This window comes from Heliangelus exortis, chromosome 7 (assembly GCF_036169615.1).
Source record: "Heliangelus exortis chromosome 7, bHelExo1.hap1, whole genome shotgun sequence".
NCBI lineage: Eukaryota > Metazoa > Chordata > Aves > Apodiformes > Trochilidae > Heliangelus > Heliangelus exortis.
In genome coordinates this window covers 10,194,909-10,216,208 of record NC_092428.1, presented here as the reverse complement: position 1 = coordinate 10,216,208, position 21,300 = coordinate 10,194,909, and the positions used below count along the sequence as shown (strand labels likewise).

At 41.2% G+C, this 21,300-nt stretch overlaps 2 protein-coding genes across 9 annotated transcripts in view; one reads left to right on the top strand and one right to left on the bottom strand.

Annotated features, from left to right (window-relative positions):
- The first annotated feature begins 631 nt into the window (after nucleotides 1–631).
- On the top strand, nucleotides 632–7,820 carry LOC139798305 (interferon-induced protein with tetratricopeptide repeats 5-like). Its single transcript, XM_071748755.1, has 2 exons — nucleotides 632–692; nucleotides 3,294–7,820. The coding sequence occupies exons 1-2, from the start codon at nucleotides 688–690 to the stop codon at nucleotides 4,723–4,725; spliced, it is 1,437 nt and encodes a 478-aa protein (XP_071604856.1). The 5' UTR covers nucleotides 632–687; the 3' UTR covers nucleotides 4,726–7,820.
- Nucleotides 7,633–21,300, bottom strand: part of SLC16A12 (solute carrier family 16 member 12) — a 25,938-nt gene continuing 12,270 nt past the window's right edge. For 5 of the 8 annotated variants that reach the window (XM_071748746.1, XM_071748747.1, XM_071748748.1 and 2 more), the window contains 6 exons: nucleotides 17,347–17,550; nucleotides 15,028–15,131; nucleotides 13,652–13,795; nucleotides 10,784–11,375; nucleotides 9,422–9,681; nucleotides 7,633–8,290 (listed from right to left, as the gene is read on the bottom strand). In XM_071748746.1, the coding sequence (XP_071604847.1) occupies nucleotides 8,028–8,290; nucleotides 9,422–9,681; nucleotides 10,784–11,375; nucleotides 13,652–13,795; nucleotides 15,028–15,131; nucleotides 17,347–17,441 (1,458 nt within the window). In that variant the 5' untranslated portion in view covers nucleotides 17,442–17,550 and the 3' untranslated portion in view covers nucleotides 7,633–8,027. Of the gene's footprint in view, nucleotides 8,291–9,421; nucleotides 9,682–10,783; nucleotides 11,376–13,651; nucleotides 13,801–14,186; nucleotides 14,339–15,027; nucleotides 15,132–17,346; nucleotides 17,551–17,769; nucleotides 18,062–21,300 lie in introns of those variants that run through there. The other 3 variants (XM_071748752.1, XM_071748754.1, XM_071748753.1) reach the window with 3 other exon arrangements.

The following is a 21,300-nucleotide window of genomic DNA, read 5'->3' as shown; positions in this document are numbered from 1 at the left end:
TATGTAGAGATCTGGAGCAAGTAGTCATTCTATGTGGGGTGGGATATTTAGGGCTCCAAGACCATGACTTAGCACGGAGTAATACTGGTATGGTACAATAGCAGAGACTTTGCTATGTGGGTTCACAGGATGGGGCATTTGTGAGTGCAAACAGGAAAGATTAGTCATTGTGCAAATGTACTGGGTATTACACTGTATCAATAAAACAAGAGACTAAAGCATTGTGCAAAATTGTGCAAAGATGCATCAACAGAGGGATGAGGGGAAAATGACCCTTCCCAGACCTATGCATGATAAGCAGGTCAGCCTATACTAGCCTGAAATATTCTCCTTATTGTAGATACCTCTGGATTTGAACAAAGTAAACACCTCAAGCTAGTAGGAGCTGTTGCCCATTCTCCTCAACATAATATAATGCATGGCATGGGAGCAGGTTGGAAAAAAAAAAAAAAATAGAAGCAGCTTACACACTCTTAGTTTGTATTCTTCTACGGGCAGCCGTTCTAGTTTCTTTTGAGAAAGCTGAAGTTTCACTTTCTGCTTTCCTCTGAATTACACACTAATCACGTGAGGGATGGAGCACATAAAAGAGACAGCATAGCAACAGTGAACAGCACTCCTCTGACTGTGAAGCTACTCCTCTGACTGTGAAGCTACCTTGAGAAGACTAACAGAATAAGGAAAACCATGAGGTAAGCAATTAACCCAGTCTCTGAAAGAGGCTTTTTTGCTATGCCAGAGGAAATAATGCTTATTATTTACATAAATTTAAGCAGTGAGGGACTTTGGGGATCCTAACAACAGCAAATATTGTATAGAGTATTTACTGGAGGAATGAAAATAAGGATGGTACTGAATATTATAGTCTTATTGCTTCTCTGACAAGGTTTAATCTCTGTAAACAGAACTGACAGTAAGAAAAACTGTGTGCATACAGTTCAGGGATGAAATCTGAGCTGCACCCATAACAGATGCTCATCTGAATAGGTGACTGGCACTAAGGCATTTGAGAATTTTCTGATCATTCCTGCTGTGAGGACCAGCAAACAGGGCAGTGCCCATTCTGGGCTGCAACTTGAAGCATAAAGGGGCATAACATTTTCTGAAGACTATCACACATGCTCAGAGGTGCATGCACATGAACACACACATATACAGTTTATAACAACTTTGGAAATTATATTTACCAGTTATGTGTTCAACTAAGCTAAACTAATATGTAGCTAATACATGTCACCTCTTTTTGTGACATTCATGAATATTAATTTCCCACAAATATATTTATATTAATTACTCTCCACTGCTGTTCTTAGCAATAGACATTGCCATGGTCTTTGGCTGAGGCAATAAATAACAACAGACATTTCATTTCTAATTGAATAGGACCACTTAAATGCTTCAAGCTCTTACTGCTGATCTGGAAGCCAGTACTTGTTCTGTCATATTCAGTTGTACCCAAAGGTTTCTAACAAGAGTGATAATAACATGAACTTAATTTCAACTTCCCTTCACCCCAAAGAACTGCACTTACCTCACGTATCTCTAATTGGGAACTGTTTTTAAGGGCAATCAAAAACATCAGTTAGACAAAGCAGATTATTTGAGAAAGGCAAAGAAGTTTCTAAGAAAAGTCTGTGTATTAACAGCATTTATAAATACTGTTTTCTGTCTGACCTTCCTCCAGTATCTCTGTGTCAGATGGTTTGGGTAGAAATGTGTATTCAGTGTTGCTCTCCTCAGTGTCCTTCCCTCTGCTCCAGGACTTGTGAGAATTGCTTTCCAACTCTTTGATTTGCCTCCTCATAATTTTTCCAGTCTTTCCACTAATTTTTTTTTTTTTTCCCCAAAAGCCATCTCCTCTTTTACATGATTGTGCAGCTGAGAAGCACCACAAACACTGTTAGGCAGGAGGGAGAGCAGTGAAATCTTCCTGTCAAACAAGGATTTGACTGAGAAGCAGCAGTTATAAAGTCATGTATAATTTTGTCTTTAAGGAAAAGCATGGTAATGGACTAAAGTATCATCTCCTCTGCCTCATAAAGGTCTGACCTTCATAGATTCTGTGATTAAAGCTGTTCTGCACACCCACATAGGGGCACAAGTGGGCGTCAGCAAGAGAGGGAATCCAAATAACACCCTGCCCTGGCTGCTCTCAGGCCCTTCCAGAGAGCCATCAACCTATCCCCACACATATGGAAGAGCACAGAGGACAAGAGCATGGGAGCACCACCGTGCTCCATATCAGGGACACAAACCCCCACCTGGCCTTGTCAGGGCTGCCCCATAGGCTTTATGGACACCCAGCACCAGGGGCTTGTAGGAGAGCCTGACAGTCTGAGCTATCCATGGATACTGAACGTGCTTTGGAATGCAGGCCAAAGGATTTGGGGATTGCTCGAGACTTATTATGGAATGTCTTGGGGGGAGGGGACACAGATGAAAGGGAAACAAAGGGATCTCAGAAGGAATAAATGTTGAAAACTAAAGAGCAATAAAAGGAGTATTAAGGACGATGTGAATGTAAACAAGGCCTGGTCAGTGTGTGTGTATGCATGTCTCTGTCTGTCTGTCTGTCTGTCTTCCTGGAGGGATGAGTCAGCCTGGACAGAGCAAGGTTCCCTGAACAGCTATGGGATGTTCAGTGCCAGTTTCAGTTTCTGGGGACCCACAGTGTGAGTGAGTGCCTGAGTGGTCTGTACCAGCAAGTGGCGTTGGGTTGCATCCTCAGGAGGCTGTATGGCCAAGTGCCAGCTACTGGGAAGACTGGTGGGATGCAGGAGCCAGCTGCTGGATACATCACTGTAATTGTGACAAAAATGGTGCTATGATCTAACAACAGGTATTTACAAATGCAGTAAATTAAAAATTGAATTAATAATCCAACCATAAAATGTACAGACATGGGAAAGATACTGCATCACTTGCTCTGTATTTTGGGTGAAGTTTTTTTTAATTATCTCTTTTGGACAGGATTCAGCAATTTTTCTCAGCAGAGGAAATAGGTTCCTGAGATATGCCAGCTTTACTCTAGGGAGTAGCTCTCCTCTTTGACATCCAGACCACTAGGTCTGTTACTGTTAAGAGGTGCTCTCATGCACCATCAAAGAAAATTACTAAAATAATTATCCAGCTCTTTAGACCAATGGCTTTCCACAACTTTGGCTTATTTGAAGTATCATTGGCTAGGGGCACCACTATTTTCTGCTTTTGAAGTACATCATACCTGTTAAAAAAACAGGAGTAGCAAAAAAGGCAAATGGAGTGTAAATAAGTTTTTATCTAATTTCTTCTAGTGCAGTTTCCAAGGATCCATTGAAGAGGTCCCTGCTGCAGCTAGAATGTCATTTTACATGGAATTTGCTGGAGCAGGATGTGGATCTAGATAACCTAGAGGAAAAACTGGATGATCAGACAGAGTTTTTCACAAGCAACAACGTTTTAAATTACAATCTGCTATCTTATATATGCCACCTAAAGAATTCAAATGTGGAAGCCCTGAGAAATCTCCAAAAAGCTGAAGAAGCAGCTAAAAAAAATAATCCAGATGAAATCGACCAGAAAAGTCTTGTTACCTGGGGGAACTATGCCTGGATCTATTACCACATGGAGAGGTATGAAGAAGCCCAAACTTATGTAAGCAAAGTGGAAAACACCTGCAAAAAGCTTTCAAGTAGTGCCGAATGGAAGACTCATCTTCCAGAGATCTATGCTGAGCAAGGATGGGCATTATTAAAGTTTGGGAGAAAATACTTTGAGAGAGCAAAGAATTGCTTTGAAAATGCTCTGAAGAATGAACCCAACAACCCAGAATTTAATGCTGGCTACGCAATAGCAACGTATCGTTTGGAAAACCTTTCTCCTAGCGCAGGTGAAGACGGAAGCTCAACCCTCAAATCCCTGAAGCGTGCAGTGGAACTGAATCCAACAGATACAAGCCTTATGGCATTGCTTGCATTACAATTTCAGGCCTTAGGGAGAGCTAATGAAGGGGAGAAATACATTGAAGAAGCAATGCAGAAAACCCCTCATCTTCCTTATTTACTGCGATACGCTGCTAAATTTTACAGAAAGAAAGGTGAAGTGGGCAAGGCAGTGAAGATTTTGAAAAAGAGCCTAGAAGTGACACCAGAATCTGCCTTTCTGCATCATCAGATAGGACAGTGCTACAAAGTAATGATGTTTCAACAGGAAAAAAGATATCTATCTCGAGAGGAAGTGCAAAATCTCATCCAACTTTCTATTTTTCATTTTAAAACAGCAACTGAGAAAAACAGTAAATTTTTTCCTGCCTTTATTGATCTAGCAAATATGTATGCAAAAGAAAGGAGGTATGAAAAAGCAGAAGAGGCATTTCAGAAAGCATTTCAGATAAATACTTTGTTTGATGATGACAAGCAATTTTTTTACTACAATTATGGCAGATTTCAGCTTTGTCATATGAAATCTGAATCTGAAGCCATTAAGTATTATTTAAAAGCACTGAAAATTAAGGAAGAGTCTATTGGAAGAGAAAAGTCCAGGGATTCTCTGATGAAATTGTTGGGTCAGCGAATTCAGAGAGGTTCAGGAAATGCAACAGATTTTGGTACACTTGGACTCGTTCATAAACTAAATGGTGAAAAACAAGAAGCAATTAAGTGCTACGAGAAAGCTATTGCATTGTGTCCTGACAGTGAAGAGTATCTGAATGAATTATGTGAGCTAAAACTTTCCATCTCAAACTAAAGCCCTAAAGCTCCCCAAAATCCTTAACACAGACAAAAAAACATGCCAAAACCAAGGTCACTTCTACAGGCTCTTAAATTTATCTGTCTATTAAAGGTTGTAGTTATAACCAGGTAGAACACCTGATAACATCAATTTCTGTTGACAATATAGAAACTGTAGGTGATGATGGTCTCTTTCTTTGTTCATTCTCTAACAGAGAGAGTGCTTGTAAATACTAAATAGTAGTTAAGCTATCTTAGGCTTCAGTGCTAGCATTGGTATTAATGGTTGTGTTTAAGAAAAATAACCACTGCTTGGCTAGTTTGCTGGAATGCTTACAAAATATACATTATTGCTGTGCATTATTAATGAGCACTGCATTCATCAGCTGTTGCTTCTGGTATTGCTCTGCTGACTTCCTAAGAAAGAACTGATGACCAATGGTAGGTCAAGGGGTAATGGATGGAAGTTGGAGCATAGGAGGTTCCATGTAAAGACAAGAAACAGCTTTTTTACTGTGAATGTGACAAAACACTGGAAAAGGCGTCCAGTGAGGTTGTGGAGTCTGCTTCTCTGGAGACGTTCAAAACCCACCTGGATGTGTTCCTGTGTGACCTACAGGAGGTGGTCCTGCTCTGGCAGGGAGGTTGGACTTGATGATCTCTTGAGGTCCCTTCCAACCCGTAACTCTCTGTGACTTCTGAGGCAAAATCCATCCTTGTTTTCCAGTCACCTGCCAGCTTTTCTCTTAGAAAGGCAGAAAGAGTGGGGAAGGAGGAGAACTGGAAGCAGGACTGACACAACACCCCTGAAAGCTGGTAGGAACAGCAATACAGTTGAAGACAGGAACTTGAGACTGGGCAAAAGGGTATGTTAGGCAACATCCCTGCCCTTCTCAGTCTTAAGGCTTTATTGTCAGCACTGTTTCCATCCAAACCCTCCTGGGGACATGGAGGGCAGCAGGAAAGAGTTTGAGAAAGAAGTGGTGCAGATTTCTGGAGCCATGGTAGTACATCCCTACTCTTTCTACACCTTCCCTCTGAAGCCTTTCCTGCCCCTTTCCTGGGAAAACAAACAAGCAAACAAAAAAACAAACGAACCAAAAAGAAACAACTTGCAGTGATAAGGAGAAGTGAAGTAATTTTTAGAATAATAAAATATTAATAAATAAAGTAATATGAAGTATTTACAGAAGAAAATGAGGTTGAATTTTCATGAAGACTTGGAGTGGCTCAATCTTCTTCACAGGAAAGAAGTTGACTGTGGGACGTATTGATGCAAAAAAGCCATTTATGTACCTTACCTTCTTCGGGCTATGGGAGATGACGCTGGCCCCCAGCACTACTCGGGGATGCTCTGTGCAAGCCCTGCCATCCAGTCCTTACGTATCATGTGTCGTAAAGGAGGAGAGGTGCTGGTTCCCACAGGGGGGTGCTGCTGCATCGCCTGGCCCGGCCACAGAGGGAGGCGATCAGGAGGAAAGGCGCATTCGACAGTGCCCAAGGGCAGAGGGAAAAAACAGAACCACAAAGCTGAACACCTCTCGTTCGTGCCCGAGTGTGAATACATCACAGAAGCCTACGCTTGCGGCGCAGGGGAAAAAAAACCAAAACAACAAACAAACAAAAAAGGAATGAAGGTAACACTTCAGGAACTGTTCATTCATGAACCGAAAGCACCATCTAAATTACTGAGAACAGTACTGGAATACTCACGTAAAAGAAGGTTTTATTTATGGAGGTGAACTCAGCTTAGTCTTGGGGCTGACTGCGAAGTACTGCTGCAGCTTGATTTAAACAAGCTCTTCCTTCTCACATAAATTTGTAGTACCTGAGAAAGCAAAGAAGGAATTGTTGTGGCTATACAAAAACATTCACTACACAGTAGTTCAGGTGACTTGTTTGCTTGACCAGTTTGCTCAAGAACAGAATGTAGCTTTATACAGCATCAAAACAGAGAAATTATTTGCGTTGCAGAACATGAAGTTCCTCTGTTGCTGACAACAGTTGCACTCTGGAAAAGCAGAAACATCCCATCATATCAGTAATATATGCCATGAGCAACATTCACACAGAGCTTCTGTAAAGCAGCCATGTTATATTCTTCACAAAAGTAGCAGGAAACCATTGGCAAATCATGGCTTTTCTGTTCTAGCCATCCAGGACAGGTGACCTGATCAGCTCTTCAGTTGGCACAGAGTAATTTGTGCCATCTGCAGATACAGCTCCTGTATTCAAAAGAAAACAGACTTGCCACTGCAATACACAGAAGCAACAACAGAAGAAGTGAACATCCTCTTTACTAACAGCATATGAAGCAGGAGGGCGGTCTCTCAGTCATCTGCTTGCACAGACTCTAAATTTCTTCAACAGTTGCTGATTTTACACGAGGAAGAGGCCCTGTATTTTGACACACGAGCTTCTCCTCTGGTCCCCTGGGCTACCTTCAGGCTTCTTCCAACTAATGCAGCTAAAGCAGGTTTGTCTGTCAGTGTACCAAGTCTCCTGGCACAAATTTACTTCACTTCAGATAGCAGTATCTCTTCCACCCTCCCAGCCAAGGATCAGCTTTAGGATCATATCTGGAATGGCAACAATGTTTAGAGATTCAAACTTTCAAGACACCCAGGAAAAACAGCAGCAACCACCTCAAAATTTTGCTGTAGGGAATTGAGAAAATGGGTCTAAAACCACATTTGAAATGAAATTGCAATGCATGTAAAAAATTCAGGCACACTGTAAAAATTATAGCTGTTCCAGAGATAATTTCAGTAGAAGTCACATTTTTCAGTATGTCAGATTCTTCTTTAAAAATTTATTCAGCATTTAAAACAGTTACTAGCAAATACTTTAATATAGGCTGATAAATGTGGAGGGCTTTGATTGCATGTGTGATTAGTCCATTGAAACATAATAGACCAGGACATGAAAAAAACATTTTTTAATTAATTTTTGAAATAACTTAAAATTTATTGTTCAAGTTTTGGTGACTAATTACTTTATAGGTTTTTTTAATTCTTATTCTTATTATTTTATTGTAACCAAATATTTTAGATTACCTGTGGAGCTGACATATTACATTTCAAATAAATCCGTGAACATTTGTACCTACAAGCTTTTTTCGGTCTAGCTTTCTTCTGTTACATTATTAGCTTGGTATTATTGTTGCTGTATGTAGATATTAGCCAACTAAAATACAACAGAAAAATTTAATTGAGAGATGACTTGGTTCACAGGAGTAATATCTTCAACAGAGCTAACACTATAGAGTCGCCTCTGTCTCAGTCATGGCTGTGCTGTACTGAACCTTGACAGCACTTGTTATCTGCTGCTGTAGCTGTTTGCATCCACAGCCAAAAATTCTATGTCCTTTTGGTCTAATTCTGCTGCGACAGAATAAGCTATTGCTCCGTTTGTCCAGATGTGCTGTTTCATGCCCGTATCAGTGGTAAGTGACCTCAAATGCATTCTTTTGATTTTCTTTGCTAGTCTTGCAAAGCACAATAATGTTGAACTAAATATCATAGAAAATCCACACAGGAGGAATGATGCAGTATAGCTGCCAGTTGTGTCCACAAGCCAACCTGCAGGGGAAAAAAAAAAAAAATCTTGAGTTTTTCAAGATCCACCAGAATTCCCATAATTTACAAATCCTATAATGAACTGGGGTTATTGCATATAAATACAATCAAACAATACCATTTTACACCACCATCACTATTTTTTTTTCATTCTGGGACAGGGAGGGATTTTTCCTCAGAAAGCAGATAAGATTTTTATGGGCTTTTGTTTGAAAGTCAAACCCATGAGAAAAGGCACATCAGTCAGCACCACAATACTAAATAAACATCTTTCAAAGTGAATAGAATTAACTGTCAGTCTCTAGACACACTTAGAGAGCTCTGGGATTAAATTATGTCTGGATTAAATTATGAGAGATCCTCAGAGAGCAAAACCCAGTGAGCTATGCCCTAAACTCACACAGCACTTTAAAAAAATTCTATTCCGAAGTATTTTTTTCTTTGGAAAATTAAATGAAAAGCTTCAAAAGCAGAGATTAATTTGGAATTGATGTGAAGAGCAGACAAAATATGGGAGACACATATATACACAGCCGTTTGAAAAGACCTTTGACTTTTCACAATGTTTGAAACTGTGTCAAGTTCTTTCTAAAGGATAATAGGAATACAGCTCTCATCCTTACTTCACTGGAATGAAACAGACATGGAAAATGATGGTTAGATATTGCAGTGATGACATTGTGACCAAACAGTAGTGAAGCTGACTCACCCACCTGTTCAAAGCAGTTTGGAGATTAAAAGATCTAGTCCTCCACATTAACCTTGGAATGAAACTCACTTGGAATGAAACATACATTTTCAAAACATGTAACTTCACAGGGAAAATTTTTTTCCTTTTACTTCCATGATTTCTGAACTCCATGAGGCAGTGATGTAAAAGCCCTTAGAAGACCTATTTCAAACTAATGAGGTTTTTTTTTAAAGTTCAACTTACTGTATATGCAGAAATCATCACACCAAGATGAATTTAAGTGGGATCTAAAGTCTTGGGAAGTTCTAGGTGTGTTACTTCTGTGCTCAGGGGTTACATCCACATTTAATCTACATTTGCTGTCCCTCCTCTCCTTTTAGATCACTCCAATAGGTTAATATAAAGTAGTGATAAGATTATAGGAAGGTCATTTGTGAACTCACCTGCAACTGGTGGGCTCACTAGATATGGTACGGCATGCAAAAAATACACAACACCCAGCGCTGATGATAAGGAAGAAGTTCCCACTACGTCTGCTGTCACAACAGGGATCAGTGTTACATATGCTCCATCAAAGTAGCCAAACATAAATGAGAAAGGCACAAGAGAGGGGAAGTTTTGGAGAACTGGCAGGAAAAGACAACAGAGGCCATCCATTCCCACAGCAAAAAGGTAGCAAAAGTGCCGATGCTTCTTCAGACACCTGCAGAAAAGAATAAGATTACCACTGGACAGAGTATCTCAGATTCTATGCCCTGGTAAGCAGCACTTCAGTCTCTCTCTTTCATATAGCTCACATTCAAGACCATTTTCTAATAAAGTCTTCAAGATGTAAAGCTCAGTCCTGAGAAGGTAGGGAAAGCTGCCCACCCTCAGCAGCAGCAATGTCTGGTAAGCAGCAGCCCATTCTGTCTGTGGTGTTCTTGGGGCTGCTTCTAGAGAGGGGAGCTCCTCTGCTGCCAGGATTTTGCAGCCCTCTGAAGTTTCAATGTTCAAAGAAATATTCTTCCAGGTTTTACATCACAGATCAGTCAGGTGGTCCCAATACTATGGAAACAATATTACAGGATACCCATCTTAGCTGTCGTCCTTTGCATCAGCCCTTAAACTCTGGAGTCAGCATGAGCTAAGTGATATGGCAATTTCCTTTCTTCCTGCCCCAGAAGACCAGTAACTGATTTTTACCACAAACTAAATAAGCACAAAGAATGTGTCCTTTAGAATAAAAATCCTTCTTAATTTAGACAGTTTCTGCTGATGTTACAAAGATAATTTGCAAAAGATATTGCAAAGAGATGTTTGGAGTGAAGTGAGTTAGCAAAGTGTGGCAAGTTCTTACGTACTGGAAATTGTGTAAAAATTTATATAACTCCCCCTGAGTGTTGGTCCAGACCTTTGACCCTGTTCAATAACTTCTGTGCCTCCCAGCAGCACAAAAAAGATGAAAAGGCAGAGGAAAGAGTGAGATACTCTAGAAAATAGGAACAGAGGATCACAGGTAATGTACTTCAGGTAGGGGGTTACATTTGAACTGGCAAATGCAAGAGCTTTGCATAAACACGTTGCTTCTTCAAGAAAAAGGAAGAAATTAAACCAATAAAACCAAACATATTCAGAAGAGACAAAACCATTGAGGAGTAAGCATTTCTGAAAGTTAGACTATGTGTTGGTTGTTTGGTTTTTTTCCTAAAGTTACACATGCTACAGAAAACATCCATAGTGTTAACTTCTATGTATATTATGCCTCATGTGCATCCAACCTCCTATCACCTAAAGCTTACACTTTCTTAGCCATGAGCCATTACCTTGTGTCTGTTAGCCATCCAAAGGTGACATTACCAATGATGTCTATCACACCAAGAATGGACATGAGGAAGGCAGCCTGGTGATGACTCACTCCAACGCTCAAAGCGTAAGGCACTAGGTAGACAAAAAGAGGGCTACAGCCATATGCCATAAATAAAACTGACACTGCCAGCACCATGAAGCCTGGCATCAGTAAAAAGTCATACTCCTTCCATGAACAGTAGCACAGACTTTTGTGAGACCATGCCTTGATTAAAGGTGAACAGAGGGACACTCGCTTTAAGTCTCGTTCCTGTGCTTCGGGGATGTAATCCTGTTCAAGAACCTCAGGAGCAGTTTTATGGTCCTCCTTAAGAGCAATAGGCCGCATCAAGGCACCACAGACACAAAGGTTTAAAACAAAACCTCCCAGGATGAGTAAAGCTCCACGCCAGGAAAACTGCTCAATTAAAAGCTGGACCACAGGGGCCAGAATGAAGGTACCGATTCCACTTCCTGACATTGCTATTCCGTATGCCAGCGCTTTTCTTTTGTTGAAATACTTGCCCACCATCGCAATGGCTGGAGAATAACAGAGTGCAAACCCAAGTCCTAGAACAGAAAGCACAGCGCAGATGGTTTAATACTAAGCACAACATATAGAACACATTAACTTAAACCACATAACCTATTTTCATTAGCAGAAATTAATAGGAAGTTTCTTCTAATTCTGTATCAAACAACCTAGTCACGGTGTGAAAAGAAATCAAAATGAATCCTTTCTCCCATTATCAGGGTCACTGACTTGACAAACTCAATGGATCATCATTAATCCTCTATAACAAGAGCCAAACAGAAGTGATGGGTTCACTTGATAACAAGATAATCAATAACAACGAGGCAATCACACATGTGTCAGCCTCTCCTAGATGCAAGATAAGATCTTGCCCCAGGGTCTGCACAGATGCTGGCACTGGGCATACTGTCCTGATGAGGCTCCTCTTTGTGTTTCGTCTGAACATTTATTTTCAGGTCTCCAAAACACAGTACAAAGAGTTTGTCTCTATTACTAATATTCTACAATAAACCTTTTTTAGTCAGCTAAACAAACTCTTCTTCTTGGAGTCCTGGCCATTTTAAATAACTGTCTACAAGTAAAGAATGGGCAAAAGACTTGCAAAACAAAGGCATGACCAATTTAGCAAAAAAGTAAGATCCATCTCTTGGACTGGCAAAAAGATTGTGGTCTCTGCTGCAGAGCCAGAGAGCAGATTTTAATCACCAAATGCTTGCCGTAACATTAAAAGACATATTCCCAAATCAGCCACAGAAACTAGTTCCAGAGTAGGGTGTTGGAGCATGTCCTGTATTGAGGGTAAAATGGTCCCCGTTGCTGCTGCCACAGCTTGTCAGTGGAGGAGGTCATCACTTGGCACATTAATCAGCTTGCCATGTCCTCCTCAAAGGCTGCCAGGAGGGGATCCGTGGATTAGGGGGATCCCAGGTGGTGGTTGAACACCCTGCGTGAGGGTGAGGGAGGAACTGGCCGGGCATCTGGGGTCAGATCTGTGTAGGCAGCAGAGCCAAAGGAGCAGCCCTGAGCCATAGAAATCATCACTTGAGAACTGTGAAAGTCATACTCTACGGGTGTACATACCATCCATTTTTAAGTGATTTGGCAGAGGGAAACAGTTCCCAAACATAGCTAATAAGGCTTCCATGAAGAGTGGAAATTCAGTTTGGGGATGAAAATATTTTCATATCTCAGAAGAAACTCTGCTACTCATTGTCACCCCACTCTTGACAGTTTCAAGTCCTGCACCTTTTACAGATTTAGACCTTCAACAGTTATGCATCCATCCCCTCTCTGTGTTGGGGCACTACCTCCAGTCTTTACCAACAGTTCACCTCTCCATTAATCAGTCCTCACAGACTAGAAGTTCACTGCTTATAGAATTGTTCCTGTACATCTCCATGTGCAGAGTGAAACTGCTTTTCCACCTCAGTATTCACAGCAGTTCTCGCTAAGGAAGCCTCAGTGGCATTTAGCATGGTATGTGGCACAGTCTATTGAGTTACAAGGAGCCTTTTTATTTCTTATGAACACATTTGTCAAAGATTAACATTGTAATACAGGAGCGACATGCACTACAATAAGGATTTTTTTCTTTTTTTTAAACAAATAAGCTGTTGGCAGCATGTGAACTGCAGTAAATCCACCAACTTGTTACTAAACAGCAGGGGACCAAGTACAAGGGCTTATATCACCCTGGCTACCAGGTCAGTATTAATGAGGAAGGAATGCCAGTGTGACCACAGGCACCTCCCAAGTTTCTCTGTGCACAACAAACACTGGGAGACAGGACAGAGCAAAGATATTTTTTACCATTATACCTGAATGAAAATAGAAGAGCTGCTACAGCAACACTGCCCACCAGCAGCTTGTTTGCTTTTCAGATAGAATACAACACAGACAAATATAAGGAGAACACTTGAGGTACCAATGCTTCTCTGCCCACTTACTCTTATGTTTTATTTAAACTTTTTTAAATATGCAAATATTTTGGGGCAGTCAAGAACTCCTATTACAACAAACTCCTCCCAGGACACAGGAAAAAAAAAAAATAAAAAATCTTTGTGTATCACTAGAAACAGCAGTTCTTTAGAACTTTATTTCTTCTAGAGATGCTTTTGCAAGGTGCTGCATTTATGCTGTATGAGTCTCACTGAGTGCTGAAGCCCTCAAGAGCAGCCAAAGGCTCTCTTTTACAACAAAGGGAACGGGTCTGAGTATCTCTACTGACCAGTGCAGTGGCAACACAACATCTTAAAAGGAAGGATTGTAATTTTTAACATTCCATGTTGCTTTTTGGCTGAATGCCTCCTACCTGTAAGAACTCCTAATGTTAAGTAGAGATGTTCCAGGCTGGTGGCGAATGAACTCAAAATTAGTCCAGCAGATGCAAGCAGCCCTCCGAGCATGATACCAACTTGGCAGGATACATGATTACTGATTAAACTCCCAAGTGGGGCTTCAAAGAAACAAATAAAGCTGGTAGTTAATGGCAGATCCTTACACACAATTCATTGCCATGGTCATCAAGAAGAAGGAAGCAGTAGGCAAACAGGAGAAAATAGTGATCACAGCTAGACAGAGTAGTCTCCCAGAATTCCCCCACTACAATGCTGTGATGCAGCAAAAAACTTCTAAAAATAATTTTCCTGAAAGTCAGGATAAAACTGAATTTTAGAGTAGCTCAGTTGTCAGTTTAGTAGATCAAAGTCATTACAGGACACAGATACTCTGCAGTTTTTGGGGTCAAGAGGGGCCACAGCAACAGCCCCCACTGTCCATTACTCCATGCTTCCAACACTGAGACTTTCCCCCACCTAGAATTTGTACTTCAGCCTTCAGTAACTTCAGGTGTTCCCTCCTCCCTGGCCTTGTGGGCTTTAATTCAGACCAAAACAGAAGAGCTCTCACGTCTCTTGGACCATCTCTAGGGCTTCCACCCCTCTCCTGCACTTTTCCAGCATTGATGGCTCTCAGATCATCCTGTCTCTACCACTGTGGGTCATCACCAGCTCTCTTGCTCTCCTCCACCTGCAATGCCAGGGCAAGCTTATCTTTTTCCCCAGTCAATTTATCTTTTTCCCCAATATATAACCTGGCTGACACAGGTGTGTCCAGCTGTGTCCAAGTGCCTTTGTAGCAATTCTTATGGATCAACCCTCTTTCACAGGATTAGGCATACATCTCTACAGTTTTAAAGTAAACCCTTGAAAAATTTTGTACAACTGCTCCACTGATGTGTGTCATTTTTATTAACACTGAATTTTCTTTGAAGGGGAAAAAACTACATGTAAATAACTAAGTTTGCTAAAAGAAGGATGACTGTGACCTGATCTGAAGGCAAGATGTACATCCTGTGCTGTCTCAAATATTGTTTCAACAACAAGGCAAAAGAAACAAGTGCTCAGTTAGTAGGTCTCAAACACAGCTTTTCCCCACTAAACCTGAACAAAAATACCTGTCTGAAGCCTTGGATCATTTGACCAAAAAAAATTCTGCTTCTTTTCCATAGTACAAAGACACTCCCTTCCTGCACAGCTATGCTGCAAGAAGCAGCTTGGATATATCATACCCCAGAGAACCCACAGTATCCATCTTTCCCAGCTGATTCCACCAACTTGTCAACATGCTAAAAAACAGATGGAGCTGAAGAGAAAGGAGCCACTTAAATCTTAAAAGGGTAATACACACCACAAAGCATAGTTGCACAGTCAACAATGGAGTGGATCCAAGCTGTTCTGGCATAATCCTGCCCAAAGTATGCCTGGAACTCCACAAAAAAAATGGAGATGCACCTAGGAAGAAAAACATCAACACCAGTCTGCTTAGCATGGAATATTTGCCTCACAGAAAGCATTAGTCTCGCTCTTCAGGTATAAAGAGTACCCACTTTAAGGTTCTCTCCTTAAAATCCCATCTCCCAGGAAAATCAAATCTGTGGTTTGCCTAAATCCCATTAAGATGGAGAATTTTCCAAACAGTTTCTAAGGGATATTGGAAATAAAGGGCTCGTTTAATGCATGAGGGACAAGGCATGAAACAATGTGTGCAGGCTGAATAATTTCAACTGTACTGGAAGGCACCTAGGCTAGGGTGAAGAAACTTTCATTTGCACTGGCAACAACTGAACCACAAATCAGTGTCCAATATTATCCCAACAGTGGGATTAGACAATTAGGCTGATGTAGAACCTAATTTAGACAGATAGCTATTTCAGAAAGATTATGAACATTACACTATCATGTTTCTCACTGTGATATCTGCTGCTAGATTTTTATAGCTGTCCTTGTTTGAGAGGACCAGGATATAAAAAAAAAACCAAACACCTGCCTGGGACAACACCAGCTGTTGCCAGCTCATAGTATTTTTAACTGAAATGAAGTTGAAGTTGTAATTATCACCAGCAATTTGTAAGCTGCATCATGATGCTGATTCCCTGGCACACAAAGCCCCAGGTCCCCAGTTCTTCATTGACCTGGTCACTTGCTAATGGTGGCATTCACATCTGCACAAACAGGCAGGGCAGGGCCAGCACAGTACCTGTAGAACAAGCCCCACCGATAGCTATGTGTTCGTGGATGCACAAGTGCAAAGGAAGTGAAAAGTAACTCCCCAACAAAAACAGAGAAAACACAGCAGGAGCCCATGGGCCTTCCATCAGTTTATTAAAATGCTTCTAGGAAAGGTTTCTCTGCTCTGCTTATCAAAGTGTTACTGTTCTACCTGTCTCTGCAGAGAAACAGATTAAAAGGCTGCATAGTTTCTTTGTGGTTTCTGAATCAGGAAGAGGTCCCTTTTCCCTCTTTTCCTTCTGCAAATCAGTGAACGACCACTTTGTTCAGCTTTTTTCTCACACGTGCTTAATTCTTGTAGATACTCTAGATATGTGCCAGTCATTAGATGATTTCTTAGATGTAACATTTCACATGTGAAAAAGGAATTAAATCCTCTAGGAAATCTCTGCTGTTAAAATGAAATTGGTACATTTGCATACATGAACTAACAATTTATCAACATTACCATGCCCCTTTTATGCTGCTGACTCCAAGACTCTAGACTGTAGGTTCTTCAACCTAGCAGTTTTATTTTAAAAGAAATATAAAATTTAGGTGAGAAACACTAGTTATATTTTTACTAACTGTACACAAAATACTATCTCAGTGTTCCTCACATACCAGGGTGCTTGTTTCTCAGCTTAATATAACTTAAATTTCCATGTTCACACACACCAGGCTCCTCTGCCTCCAGTTGCCATCAGTCACCCAGCAGCAGCCGTGGAAGCCATCTCATGCCAGATGTACAAATTATGTTTACACAAGGCAACAGCCTATCCCTGTTAGTTCTGTTCTGCATAATTTTGAGAAACTACTTTCTTCATATTTTGGATACCAGCAGGATCTAGTGGGGGGCCTCCTCATAAAGGCACAGACCTTCTCAGTGAGTATAGTACGTGAAATGCTTGGAACAGGTGAAGAGGGGTAATTATATGTTTCTCCAATTTGCTTGACTCTGGAGCCAAGCAAACCTACTGTAACTAGTAAAAATGAGCACAGTTGTGGGTTCAGAGGGATACAAGGGTACCAAAGAGACCATATATGCTTTCTCCCTCCTCTACCAAACCACCCAAACCTGAAATAATGCTGCCTGTCCAAGCCTTTGATTATGAACAAGTCAATGGGAGCTTATTAATAGATAGAGCAGAGGTCAGAGGAAGCAAGGAGGGCTCATGATAGCTCAGCCATCCCCACACTCCTGGAGCTATCAGGAAGCCTTTCAAAATGTAGTGAGAAAGAGGTTTGTAGCTATGTAGCTAGCCAGAATAACCAGTGCAGCTGGGGGACACCAGGGGAGATCCTAAATCCTCTTCCTAAGTAAGAGAAGAGAAGAGAAAAAAAAAAAAAAAAAAAAAAAAAAAAAAAAAAAAAAAAAGGGCGGGGGGCAGAGGGGAATAAGGGCAAAAATGGGGGAATAACGCCACAGACCATTCAGAAAGCCAAGCAGCCCCTTTACCTCGTCACAGCCCTAGTACAGATAGTGACAAGGAAGCAGCCAGCAACGATCATCCATCCCCATCCCCCATCGGGAGGGCTGCCAGGCTGGGCCATGGCGCAGGCTGGGGCGGTCCCTCCCTCCTCTGCCTCAGCGGCGGGGGGCGGCTGCAGCCGGCGGGCTGGGTGGGCACCGGGGCTGCCTGGTGCCTGGGCAACTGGCCATCTGAAGGGAGAGAGAGGGAGAGAAAACAGACAAAAAGGGAATCAGAGTACATCACATGCTATAAACCTGCACAGCTGGACTAGGAAATACTGCTTTGGTTTTACCCCATAAAAGTGGGGGGGGTTCTTTCAAATGCACAAGCACCATCAGAATTTGGCCCCATGCCTAGTGTCATTTATTTCAGAGAATTTTTCCCAGCAGTACAACTTAGCACAATACCATTTTTCTCCACAGATGTTGTCACATAGATGTGCAAGTCACACTTTACGGGTGGCAATGGCTGCAGATCTCTGACCTTCAGTGGGGATCCTGCTGCTCATCCCATTCCCTGGCCTGAACTGTATTTTCAGTTGCATTCTCCACTCCAAGTAGCTATACTTGAAGGAACACAATTTTCACCTGTGTATGAATGGGGAATATTCACTGCAAAATCAGAGCAGATTTGATGACGAAATTCCCTTCTTGTTCTTACTAGCCAAGCCTTAGACGAAGGCTGTAATCAGGCAGGACATAGAGACTTCATTTTCAGAGCACAGATAATTCACTGAGGGTCAGGGCAAGCTTCCCCCCTCTTCTATCCTCTTAAATAAAAATATTGTCTGCATCCAGGCCATAATATGGGCTCAAAAGATACACTGAGTGTTTCAGAACACTGCAGGAGACCAAAGAACACTCACTGGACCCTCAATGAGTAACTAAGTCGTGCATTTTGTAATAGCTTTGCTAATGCTGTGGGTGTCTCATCATCAGCATAGGACCAACAGCCCTTTAGCCTCTCTGCATCAGTGACTTCATGACTAGGCTGAGGGGCCCAAGACACCATTTTGCTCAACATGTTTTTGCTATCACCAGCAGACACCTAGTCCCAGGATGAATCAAAGACATACAAAATAATCAAACTGAGATGGCTATCCTGTTTGCTTGGAGATAAACCTCAAATAGCTTCTATTCAAATAGCTTCCATGTCAGCTAATATGACAGATGTTGAATATGCACCATTCCCACAGAGAAGAATCACAGACTTTCCAAGAAATGTTACCTGTTAAGTACAGACAAGGGCTGCAGAGCTACTCAGAAGCACAACTCATGGAAGCCATCTCATGCCAGGTGTACATGAGTCTCAGTCCATGAAGCTGCTGAGCCAGGTGATGCTCAAAGCTTGGTTTTGCAAAGCCCAGAGCTCCCTGACCCAAGGCACCTCAGAGCCAACCCTGATTATCACCACAGGTGAACCTTTGAGAAGTATTTGTCAGTTGCCTCCACCAAGACTTCAGAGGATGGATTTCAAGACCACCAGAAAATTATTTCAGGAAAATGTATACACATTGCCAAACTTAAAGGTGAACAAAGTAGGAGAAAATAGGAATGACAAAATAAACAAAAACCTCAACACATTGCAAGTTTAGCTGAATTTCTACTAGGCAGTAAATAATATACCTGTAACAACACTGCACAAGAGAATCAGCGGACTCTTTAAAAAGGTTTTGGAGACTGCTGATTTTAAAAGTATAAGAAGCCTTATCCTAATCTATCTGCATGGCTCTCAAAGCCCAAGAACTGCAGCTGATCATACAGAGCACAATCAAGCCCCAGAGGCTAACATGGGACAGTCCATAACTGCTAAAAACAGGAAAATGAAGTGCAGTTTTCAAACACAGGGTAAAGTCCAGAAGCCAGTGGCTGTGCTGTCATATGAGGAACTTGGAACTGCAATGGGAAGTGGACAAAGAAGAGAATCACTCGTGACCTCACAGCAAAATGTGTGCTTGTCAATGCTTGCAAGTAGGGATTTAAGGCAATTATATTTGAAACAATATCATTGAAAAAATCAGTGAAGAAAAATATTCACAAAGGGTGCCAAAACTATATTATACTCCCATCCACTTAACACAAGCTAAAAAAGCCATCTTTAAATATCTGCTTCAGGTCTTTGTGTATTTCTCAAGTATCATTTATTTTTGCCCCTGTGCTAGTCAGCCTGTTAGCAATCACACGTTTTACTTGAAGCCAAAAATGCTGTACACAGTTGGAAATAAAAATTACTGTCCTGTTTTCTCCTTTCATATAATATACTTTGTTTATATTTATTCATAAACAAATACTTGTATAAAGCCTTCTAATGATTCAGAGCCCAAAGCGATGCCCACAATAAGCGTTAGAATATGTACTAAGGATGTCTGTTATTCTCTTCTCCTCAATTGCCACAAACAGGTTTTGTTTTTAAGTTATTGTATTACAAAGGTCTGCTATTCTCCATGTTTGAATGGAGTCTGGCACAATAGAGATCCTCACTGCAGCATTGAGGTACTATTAAATATAACCCACACTAACGATCTAGAAGAGAGCTCAGGTATAAATCTCTAATGACCTGATTTGCTTGTAGCTTCCACAGATCTTTAGAAGAGCTACACAGTGCTTTGCTCTGCCTGATCATACAAATGCTTCACTCTTTGCATAAAGAATAGGCCACATCTCAGATGAAACATCTGGCACAGCTACAGTTTGGATTATATAGATACGGTCATAGTCGTTCACAACAATCAAACCCAAATTCATGGCTGGGTTTAAACGAGCATTTGTAAGCAGGTACCAAACGTGGTATCTGATGCCACGTGTGAGTTTAAAGGGTCCCAGTTGGATGCAGTCTTTGCAAGTTCATTCCTACAGTTGCTTAGAAAAAACACACAGTGCAAATGAGATCCAAGTGAGTTTACTATTTCAAACCTCATCTTTGGTGTATTCAATTTCTTGTATGTAAAAGATCAAGGAAAGCTCAGGAATGGAGACCAGGAGAGTTTGCCTTTTCTGACATGACTTTTTAATGCACAGCAAAAAGTGCCAGAGCTTTCTGAGAAGCCTCTGCAGGTGCCCACATGACCCCAAGGACATCACTGCCTCTTTACAAGCCTTCTGACATTTTGCTTGAAGTCTAAAGTTCAATTTTTGACCTTATCTATTTGCTTCAGGACAAATATACAACAGTGCCAAGATTGTATATTTGCCCTCACCCTCTTTCCCTCCCCTCTGTATTCTGAAACAACCTCGGACACAAACACAGTAAAAAAGATAAAACAGACTGGCTAATGCAGTAAAATAAGGAAGCATATATGTAGGCAAGTATAGCATTATTCCCCAAATCTACGAGGGAGGCTGAAAGTGTCTGCACTCAGAAGTTAGAATGTGCAGGTTACCTGGTACAGAAGACACATTTGTGGACTTGACACACACATTCTATGTTTTCCTTTCAGCACGTGCTGCTCATTTGTGAGCAGACCATATATCTCATGTGCTGAATCCATCTAGATGTTGAACAATTCTGCAGGGTTTATGTTACATTTTGAGTACAGTGACTGAACTAATGACTGATTATTTTTAACTAACACAGTCAATTATATAACCCTTCCTGTATAGCTCCAAGCAACAATTGTCTTATTAAATATGTACAAATATTGGATCAACGTTCTCTGAAGAATAAGGCAGTGGTTTCAGGATTCTTCATGCTGAATCAGTGAATATTCAAATAATCAAGCAGCACAGTTTGAGGCAGACCACCACCATATCCCTGCCTACTTAGATGGAAAATGAAATTCAGGACTTTTGTGGGTGTTTGCATCTATCCTAGCCACAAAAGAGCTGATACACAGTGTAGCGTGAAGCTGGAGTGGCACAGAGATTATTTCCTAACTTATCAATAAAGTCTCCCATTATGTTATCCTACCAAATTCCTGTGAACAACTAGAGCAAGTGCCA